This window comes from Lolium perenne, chromosome 1 (assembly GCF_019359855.2).
Source record: "Lolium perenne isolate Kyuss_39 chromosome 1, Kyuss_2.0, whole genome shotgun sequence".
Lineage (NCBI taxonomy): Eukaryota > Viridiplantae > Streptophyta > Magnoliopsida > Poales > Poaceae > Lolium > Lolium perenne.
Genome location: NC_067244.2, coordinates 48333602 through 48343665, shown reverse-complemented (window position 1 = coordinate 48343665; position 10064 = coordinate 48333602). Strand labels below are relative to the sequence as shown.

General features: G+C 42.0%; 2 protein-coding genes across 2 annotated transcripts; one reads left to right on the top strand and one right to left on the bottom strand.

The window, feature by feature from the left end:
• The first annotated feature begins 267 nt into the window (after nucleotides 1–267).
• LOC127349045 (gamma-tubulin complex component 4) lies at nucleotides 268–7795 on the top strand. Its single transcript, XM_051374856.2, has 16 exons — nucleotides 268–554; nucleotides 1987–2278; nucleotides 2496–2632; nucleotides 2813–2911; nucleotides 3855–3975; nucleotides 4066–4338; nucleotides 4468–4548; nucleotides 4631–4714; nucleotides 4867–4953; nucleotides 5151–5206; nucleotides 5369–5554; nucleotides 5807–6032; nucleotides 6377–6465; nucleotides 6958–7111; nucleotides 7251–7373; nucleotides 7454–7795. Exons 1-16 carry the CDS (start codon nucleotides 370–372, stop codon nucleotides 7517–7519), a joined length of 2259 nt encoding a protein of 752 aa, XP_051230816.1. The 5' UTR covers nucleotides 268–369; the 3' UTR covers nucleotides 7520–7795.
• Nucleotides 7796–7899: 104 nt separating this feature from the next.
• LOC127349056 (protein LURP-one-related 8-like) lies at nucleotides 7900–8844 on the bottom strand. Its single transcript, XM_071821631.1, has 2 exons — nucleotides 8572–8844; nucleotides 7900–8530 (listed from the first exon to the last, which is right to left on the bottom strand). Exons 1-2 carry the CDS (start codon nucleotides 8842–8844, stop codon nucleotides 8129–8131), a joined length of 675 nt encoding a protein of 224 aa, XP_071677732.1. The 3' UTR covers nucleotides 7900–8128.
• Nucleotides 8845–10064: the final 1220 nt, after the last annotated feature.

Sequence of the window (10064 nt, the reverse complement as noted above, 5' to 3'; positions counted from 1 at the left end):
GGAATGAAGGTGACATGCTGGTTCCGCGAACACATGTAAAAGTAATAAATTGGTTTAAAAGGATTTTGGATACACAAACACTATATCGTGCTTAGTACATGAAAGGCTATCAAGAGAAAGAAAGTTTCACCACTAAAAGATTCAATAGTGTTCTAGTATATAAGACATCTTGAACCATTTAAACTGCCTAAACGTTTTATATTTGCAGTAGGATTTTCTTGAACTACCAAAACCTTTTGTATTTGGAAACAGATATTTAAAAACCAACTGAATTCCGACATCCCCGCCCTCTCCGCTCACCGCGCTCTCTCTTCTCACCCTGTACTCGCGATCTCGCCGGAACCCTAGCAAAATCCCGGGGACGCCGGGATGCTGCACGAGCTCCTCCTCGCCCTCCTCGGCTTCACCGGCGACTTCGTGCTCGACAACTCCTCATCCTCCTCCTCCGCCCGCCGCCGGCCCTCGCCCGCGGAATCCGTGGCCGCCGGGGACGCGGACGCGGGCCCCGCCTTCCGCCTCGCCCCCGACCTCACCTTCCTCCAGCCTTCCGAGAGGTACGGCAGACCCGAGACTTTTCCCCTGCTACGAATCTGTAACCGCGCGAGGGATCTGTGGGGGCTGGCCTAGTTAGGTGGTCGAATTCGATGCGGTGCGGCATTGACAAACTTAGAAGCCGGGGTTCTTGTTTTGCTGGTTGTGTTGCCTGCCTGATGAACAATTTTTTCTGCTGCGCTTAAGTGCTTTATAACCGTGGCTATTGAATCTGAACCATAGCTAGCTGCAATCGCTGTTCGGTCGAACACATGGGTGAATGGGGGATTGGACCATTTTCTTTGCTGCCTTTTCTTATTTAGCATGTGTGGTGTATGCGTACCAGTTGAAATGGAAATGTGTAATGCTACGATGGAAAGGGTTGTGCTTACATTGTGATCATGAATTGACAAGAACTATGGTTTCGACTTCCGGACAAACTTGGGAAATGAGAAATGAGTTATTTGCTAGAAATGTAGCCTCAATAGAACAAGACTATACCTAAGAAATTCACATTACGTAAGCAGAAACGAGTTGTTTCCTGGAAATGTAGCCTCAACAGACCAAGTCTAGAACTGAGAAATTCACACGTTTCATACTTCAGTTTTTATTAAGCCCTGTAGATAGTGTAGTTTAGTTAGATAAATGGAGATGAACACACCAAGCATATGCATTTCCAAGCACATCAGCAGCACATTAGTAGTGCTTCCTGTGTTCTAACACGGCTGCACTTTTACATGATAAAGGCACACAATACCACTGTTAAAAATAACAACGGTACCTGAAAAGATTCATCTCTAATGCACACGCCGTGCTTTTGCTCTGCATGTAATGTAAGTATCCATGCTGCGCATGAACTGCGAGATGCTGCACCGGATATGTTTTCAGTGCCCAGAAGCACTAGCGTGTTGGAAATAATCTTGCCTTAATATAGAGTGTTTAGTACTAAGTCAGTGATTAAGTCTAAAACATGTCATCGAGTCAGTTTTAGTAGGAGTCCTAGCTAGTACGCACGTGAAATCCTAGTTGGTTTCTACGTGTACTACTAGCTGGGCACCTGCTGTGTGTGCTTTTGGTCTTCAGTTCGTGTAGGTTTAGGAAAAGTTGCATCAGTTCATGTCCAGGTATGTTAGTCTTTGGTCGGCCGTGCGTGTATATAAACATGCCCAGGCCAAACAAGATAGTAACCGTGGGAGTTGATAAAACAGAAAGAAATAAAGAGATTAGAGGGTGCGATACGCACCCTGGCTATAAATTGTTGTCTGCGTGTGTTCGTCTAGTTTTGATGTGATCGATCCGTGGCTAATCCCAACATGGCGATCATTTTGTTGCATTTAGTTCTAGGTTGTCATCAATATCGTAGGACATTTGCTGTAGGAAAAAATATGGATATCATCTTTGCCTTGTCTTCAGCTCTTGTTTCACCACACATAAGTGGAGTGTCCTCTTTTGCAGGAGCGCTATTGAAAGGCTCATTTCTCTGGGCTTTTATTATAGAGAACTGAACCGTTTTGCAACCGAGTCTCGAGATCTGAGCTGGATTCAGTCTTCTGTAGATGTTTCATCACCTAATGCTGATATAACTCTGAAGGGCAAAGTGAGAAAAGGGAGTGCATACCGGAGAGCAATTGGCAATGGTATTGCCGAGATTTTATCAGTTTATAGGTCAGCTGTTCTGCAGGTTGAGCAAAACCTATTGTCTGATCCATTGCCTATCCTGGCGACAGTAACCCATGGGCTAAATAAGGTGTGTTCCTGAACATCTTGCAGTTACAGTTCCTGTAGGAAATATATTTTCCTAATTTCTGTACAACCTTGTACTATGTATTGCATTTGCAATATTTGTCAACGATAGACTAGTATAAGCTTTTGCACATATATCGATGTTATATTGTATTGGCATGCATGGTGTGTGATGTGTTGTTTTTGGCACTGACCTGATTCATTGTTCTGTGAATTCGTAGTTTGAGGTTCTCCTGCCTCCACTTTATGAGCTTGTTATGGAAATCGAGCAGAAAGACATCAAGGGAGGACAGCTTCTTAACCTGTTGCATAAACGATGCCATTGTGGGGTTCCAGAACTGCAAAGCTGCATTCAGAGGTATTGCATATTCATATATATATGTGGCATTTGAAGTAAAACAACTCCCATTTCCATTCCTTTGCACTTCAATTTTTGCAACTACTTTCTCTTACTGCGTACTTGCATATTTCTTATGCCCCTTGTGATCCGTTGTTCGCTTATTCTTTTCCTTCTTATTGGTGGTAAAAATAAGAGTAGGCTCCTTTGGCATGGGCACCAGGTCATGTTCAACCAGCTGAATTCTTGGATGGTTTATGGTATTCTTCAAGATCAGTACCATGAATTTTTCATCAGAAGGTCAGCATTGAAATACAGAGCTTCCATTAAATTTTCTTGTAATTTTGTAATTGCCATTCTAGTCCTGCTTCCAATCCATTGTGGCCACGCACTATCCAGTTATACATTTTAGCCTGCTAAATGGCATGCAGACATTTCAACTGGAGGAACCCCAATACCAAGTTCTTTTAAAATTTTGGTTATAATATGAATATAATCTAGATTTTCCTGTATATACCTGCTTCCCTAATGCCGACCCTTAGATATGGAAACAAACTACTGTGGCAATTCTGTATGTGGTTGACAAGAAGTCTAGCACTGTTAATATCACTACCTAGGGAACTGAGGGGATCTGGGTTGGATAGTAGATTGCAGAGAATAGAGAGAGATAGATAGCCACGGCTTACATTAACATGGTGAGCAATCCCATGGAAGCGACTTGACAATAGAGGGAAACTACTTGGGAAAGATACTAACTAGCAAATGTTAACTGTCTAAGATAAAGAGATAATAGTCTCTTGGGACCCTTATCCTGAAAGTCCAGCGCTCTTTCCTTGGGTGCCTGATGCGGCTGCTAGCATGACAGTTAAACTGATAGACATGAAAATTTGCTTGCTATATGTGTGGTTTAGAGAAGCGACTTGACAATAAAGTGAAACTACTTGGGAAAGATACTAACTAGCAAATGTTAACTGTCTAAGATAAAGTGATAATAGTCTCTTGGGACCCTTATCCTGAAAGTCCAGTGCTCTTTCCTTGGATGCCTGATGCGGCTGCTAGCATGACAGTTAAACTGATAGACATGCAAATTTGCTTGCGATATGTGTGGTTTAGAGTTTAGTGTGATTTTGGCTACCTCGACATTCAACATTTTATAGAAACAATTGCACCAGTTGCCTTTCGCATAACAATCAATAAGTAGTCTTGACTCTTGAGATGTAAAACTACTTGCCTTGCTTTTCAGACAGGTCGACAGGGATGAGGAGAATGAATCAGCTCAGTCAGATGTTGCTGATAAGTTTGCGCAGAAATTAGCTAAAGACACATCCCTGACTAGTTGGCATTCAGGATTTCATGTATCATTGGTATGCTTATACTCTTTCTTCTGAAATGCATGTGTACGAGGCAATAATGTCCCCCTAGATACTTATATACATTGTTTTTTTTCCTGGCAGGACATGTTGCCTGAGTATATCCACATGCGAGTTGCAGAATCAATTCTCTTTGCCGGAAAAGCAATAAGGGTCCTTAGAAATCCTAGTCCTGGTGCTACATTGCAGGAACCTGCTAACCAAAGTCAGATCTTGAAAGGATCTCATAGAATGCAAACTTTCACAGGGGGTTCCGGTGCTCTGAAGGAGCTACCAAACTTCTCTAACATTAGCGCAGAAGAATTATTACCCCAAGTTGAAGCAGATAAAGTTGATGCCATGCTCAAACAGCTAAAGGTTTGGTGTTAGCTTTCTGCTGGCAACATTTATTATCAGCACCTTGTCCTGTTGTGTGTATCAAAAAATGCATTTATATTTATCTCTTTAAGGGAGTACTATTGACATATGCTCATATTATTTCTGCAGCATTCTTCCGAGTTCCATAAAAGGTTGTTTGAGTCTGCTGTTAGCTCCATACGAACAATTGCAGCTAACCATCTTTGGCAGGTACTGGATGACTTAAAGCATTATGTATTCTCTTAATGTTTTATTGCACATGAACATCACCGATTGTTTCCTTCGGTAAAAGCTAGTGGTTGTACGGGCTGATCTCAATGGTCACTTGAAGGCACTTAAAGATTATTTCCTTTTAGCAAAAGGCGATTTTTTCCAGGTAATCATGCACTTCTGGATCCATGAAATATCTTCCCTATTCCTTCTTTTGCATGTATGTGTCTCGGTGGTTGCATTACTACAATGCAAATTTGTGCTGCAGTGCCCTATTGGGTTGTTTTCCTGAAACTCAGAATCATGCTTTTGCACCAGTGTTTTCTCGAGGAAAGCCGTCAATTAATGCGCTTACCACCTCGTCAATCTACAGCTGAAGCAGATCTCATTGTTCCTTTTCAGTTGGTAAGTGACAACCTTTTCTTCGTTGCAGAGATCTTATTGATACACAATATTATTTCATCACATTGCTATGTGTCGGTTTATCGTCACCAACTTACCTATAATCGAGCTGAGATCAGCTGTCTGCTGTTTTACCTAATGTAAGGAAATATGTGTGATATTTTGTGACCTCGATTTATTTCCTCTTCTTAATTCTGCAGGCTGCGCTGAAGACTATAGGTGATGAAGACAAATACTTCACCAGGGTATCCCTAAGGTTGGTATTTCTGTTAGGCACATGTAACCTCCAATTCATATTACTTGACACTAATATAGATGTATCTAGACACATTTTAATTGTAGATACATCAAGCACCTCCCAGAAAGATCTTCAAAAGTCAGTTCTGTACTGATAATTCATTTTGTTTCTCTTTTGTAGGATGCCGTTGTTTGGTATGAAATCAAGCACCTCCCAGAAAGATCTTCAAAAGTCCAATACTCCAGATCTTTCCTCTCAAGGAAAGGCTAGCTCAGAGTTGGCACTTGATGGATGGCATAGTATTGCTCTAGAATATTCTGTCGATTGGCCACTACAACTCTTCTTTACTCCTGATGTTCTTTCTAAGTAAGTGTTGTACTGCATAGATTATTCTCAACAAAATTATTTTTGAATGCCGTATAGTATTGCTCTAGAATATTCTGTCGATTGGCCACTACAACTCTTCTTTACTCCTGATGTTCTTTCTAAGTAAGTGTTGTACTGCATAGATTATTCTCAACAAAATTATTTTTGAATGCCGTAGTTCTTTGAGTGTGATTTCTGGAGTTCTCTAGCCTTTTAAATTCCCATTTTAAAGAATACACAAATTGTATCCAGGTATCGCAAAGTTTTCCAGTATCTCATCCGATTGAAGAGGACACAAATGGAATTGGAGAAATCTTGGACAGCTGTAATGCATCAAGATCATGTTGATTTTTCTGATTATTGCAAGGATCGGAAAAATTCTTCTGCAACCCAACTGCGCCGGTTACGCACTAAGCCTTTCTGGCGAGTAAGGGAGCATATGGCTTTCTTGATCAGAAACCTACAGTTCTACATCCAGGTAATAACCAGATAAGCTACCACTTTTCTGTATATTATTCCTTATTCCAGATGGTACCCATATGTGTGCATGTAAAGCTGTCTGGTCTTGTGTCCTTTTCATCTAATCCTAAAGATAACACCTTTTGTGTATAGTACTGATTCAGAGCATGTGCATGACGTTTGCTTAATTACTTGAGACCACAGCGTGACTGCTGGCAATGGTATTTGTAGTTTAGTTTGCTTGAGCACATAAAGTAAAACAATTCATTTTGCTAGATAGCTGTTAGGAATGTGCTTTGGTACCAACTTTGTTTTAGTTTGATAATTTTCCATATTCCCTTTCTTATTGGACTTCTGTTGCAGGTTGATGTAATTGAGTCACAATGGAATGTCTTACAAACTCATGTCCAAGATTCGCACGATTTTACAGAACTAGTGACCTTTCATCAAGAGTAAGAAGCTGTTTTTCACTTTATCTTGCATAACTTATTTTATTTATATGAATAGGTATGGTATTTATTTGATCATGTAGTGTTTATGGAATTTATGTCATGACATATTCATATTCTTTGAATATCTTTAAATAGAATTTTCCATAAGGTCTGATCTTAGAAGGTAATAAAATTATGTAACTACGTTTGTTCTGTAGTCTTCTGTCATTTTTTTCATTACATTTCCCTGTCTTACGTACTCATAAGAGTGTGTCTTTTGTTATCTGTTGGACCTTTGGGTACGGATTAGGTTTCCGTTCAATTGCAATGTTGGGAAGTGCTGTCTATTATCTGATGCTTGAGTATATGGATGCATTGGGTATATATAAGGATTTGTGTAGCCCTTTCTACAAGTTGCAATAGTTACATGGGGATATTACCGCAACTGGTGGTACTCACAACGGATTTATTTGATTATGGTATCTTGGCTGACTATTACCTCTTGCACTGCAGCTATTTGTCAGCACTGATTTCACAATCCTTCTTGGATATAGGATCAGTGTCCAGGATACTGGACAGTATAATGAAGCTCTGCTTGCAGTTCTGTTGGAGTATCGAGCATTATGAAACCGGTGCAAACATGTTTGAGATTGATCACATAACTGAGGTATCGTCCTACCCAACACTATTGGCCTTCTCTAAACAAATTAGGGATGTGCCACGGCTTAGCCCAGCACTTCATGAAAGTCTCACTGCTTAGTTTCCTAGTATAGGTATCATGAACTTACATATTTGGTGATCTTCAGGAGTTCAACAAGAAATCAAATTCGCTGTACACTATCCTAAGGAGTAGTCGACTTGCTGGAAGTCAGAGAGCACCTTTCCTTAGGCAGTTTCTGATGAGACTAAACTTCAACTCTTTCTTTGAGGTAAGTCTCCTCAATTAGGAAGGTAAACATTAGACAGACATTTTCCTTTTACTTAATGTACATTTTCTCTTTAATGTCAGACAACTGCGAGAGGGGTGATGAACTCGGGCAGGCTTCGGCCGAATACAGCGGGTACCCAGCTATAAGCCTATAACCATCATGGCTGCTTTTGCGAGATTTACACGAAAATGGTGCTGCTTACAGACAATGGTTCTCACGCATCACACAAAGAAGTGAAGGAAGAGTCTATAGCATTTGTAAATTATCTGTAGCGTCAGTTGTTTGCCCTGGAAGTAAACAGTAGGTAGTGTTTGTTTATGCCAATGCTCATATTTATGGCTCGCGTGTGTGTGTGCTTTGATTCCAGCTTTTGATAGATGAGAGTTGTTTGCCCAAAAAAGGGTACCAGGTGATATTTGTTTGCGCCCATGTTGTGTTGTGCATGTGTTTGCCTTGCTTGCCTACATTTCCCTTATTATTTGTTATATCCAATTCTTGGCTTGTCAATTGGAAACATGGTGTGGATGTAGATGAAATGGTAACAAGACGACGTGTATAGTACTTCAGCATTATTGCAATGCATGGTTTACCTTGTAACTATTTCCGGAGGGATGAATGCAATACTCGAATGAATGCCCAAGAATACAAGATTTGCAATCGGGTATACTTTTGATCTACTCTGACAGCCCACCAACATTTTAAAAGCTTCTATGTGCATTAGCATTTGGCCTTGCCGATTCAGGTATATGGCTAGGTCATCGGTACGAGTTGGAGATCATGAGCATGGCCATGGTGATGGCATGGTCCATCCCTGGCTGAACCACGAGCGACAGCACGTCCTTGCCCAGCAATGTCGTCTTCTCTGGCCCTCCAAGTTTCCGCCTCACCTCGGCGACGAGAGTGTTGTCACCGGTAGAGCCGCACCGGTAGATCCTCGACCATTCGTCCCGCCTCGACCAGCTCAGGTGGTAGAGGATTGGTTTGTCAGCCGCTAGCACAGAGACGGTGCAGCTGGAGCTGCACAGATCCTTGGTGGCTCTCATCACGAGGCGAGGTTCGCCGTCGACTGCCTTTTGATAGACGCTGTGGCCATCGATCACCTTGCCTTCGACGTCGCCATTGTACACCTCCCATGTCTCCGGCATCAAGCTCAGCATCTGCATGAAGCTAATTCGTCAGCGCATGTAATGGCCCAAACATAAATTAGAATAGATCTACTCACCTTGCGGTGGCGGCGGCGGACGGTGAGGAGGACGCGGCCGGCGTGGTCCATGAGCGCCATGTCGCTGCCCTGGCCGACGCCGTAGTTGTCGACGCGGAACACCATCCGCCCGTCCGCGTCGTCGAACACCGCGTACCCATCGCCGCGGAACACCAGCGACTTGCACCACACCGTCAGCCGCCGACACGCCGGCGGCGGCTGAGACGACGGCCCTTTCCTGGTCGTCTCCTCCGACTCCGCCATCACCATGGTCGTTGCCTTGCCAAGCTAGCTAAGCCAAGCACCGACGACGTGCGCGCCTGCGCGTGTTGCTCTTCTTTTATAACCCACAACCACAAGCTATCTGCCCTCGTTCTTCGTTGCGTCTGCATGGTTTTGACTCTGAATTGTTTAACCTATTTAACTAATCCATAACATTCTTTTTCCAGATGCAATCGTATCAACGCGTGTACTTTGATTTGGGAGAAGCCTTATTTTATCCCGAAAACTAATGGATATTGCTGATTCTTTGGGTTCAGGCGTGAGACAATTATTCACTTGTGTCATTGTGTGGAGAAGTGGCAGAAACACGCACGTTGGATCCCACAGTTGACCTAGCCAGACCAGCTATACCTAGCTAGCATGTACTGCCGTATAATAATACTTATTATGTGTTATCTGTCAAATATCCTGCAATATATCAGATGCCACTCGCGCCATTGTGCAACTCCCATTCAGCTGGAGCATCTCGAGTTTCTGAATAAGCACCATCCAGTATTCAAATGCACTAGAAAAAAATAAATATGCGTACAAAAGAGCAGGCACACGACTTATGCTTTTTAGACTCCCATTGCCCAGAGAAGAAATTGAGCTAAAAAGAACTGTTCAGAATATTAAGATGAAAATAATACAGTCAATTAGTTTTTTGAATTGTCAGTAAATTAGTTTTCTCATGAAAAATAGTTTCATAGTAGTATAACAGTTTTTAAAGTTTTATTAACATATACTCAAATAAACATACTTGATGGTTGAGGTCTGCCAATGTATCTTTGAACGTGCTGGTGGGCAGTGGCGGAGTTACAGCATCTGGAACGGGTGCACTGAGAGTGCCAACATATATATATATAAAATAATTTTAGGAGGTGCATATATGGTGGGAAAATGCAGTTTTACAAAGAAAAAATTGATCTAGGGGGTGTCCAGTGCATCCTGGTAGCTTGCCTTGGATCTGCCAGTGCTAGTGGGTGCATATCTTTGCCATTTTTTTGGTGTACATATGCAATATGAGTCCTAGAGTTGACATTTGGGTCATGATTCACGTGCACAAATAGTTTATGGTTATGATATGATGATGTCTCAAGATTAGACTAACAATTCAGTTGGAGTTTGCTTGGTACTTATAATTAAGGAAAGTTTATGTTAGCAAAAGCAACAATCAGGCACCGTGTTTGCCTATGACATTGTCAAATTTGTGCCGACTTCACTAGAAA

What these genes read in the sequence shown, in the direction of transcription:
- LOC127349045 (XM_051374856.2), top strand. Translation starts at nt 370, where the DNA reads ATGCTGCACGAGCTCCTCCTCGCCCTCCTCGGCTTCACCGGCGACTTC. An exon ending in ACCTACAGTTCTACATCCAG is followed by an intron (nt 6,033 to 6,376) that starts GTAATAACCAGA and finishes CTTCTGTTGCAG; the next exon opens with GTTGATGTAATTGAGTCACA. An exon ending in CTAGTGACCTTTCATCAAGA is followed by an intron (nt 6,466 to 6,957) that starts GTAAGAAGCTGT and finishes CTTGCACTGCAG; the next exon opens with CTATTTGTCAGCACTGATTT.
- LOC127349056 (XM_071821631.1), bottom strand. Translation starts at nt 8,844, where the DNA reads ATGGTGATGGCGGAGTCGGAGGAGACGACCAGGAAAGGGCCGTCGTCT. An exon ending in GTAGATCTATTCTAATTTAT is followed by an intron (nt 8,531 to 8,571) that starts GTTTGGGCCATT and finishes AGCTTCATGCAG; the next exon opens with ATGCTGAGCTTGATGCCGGA.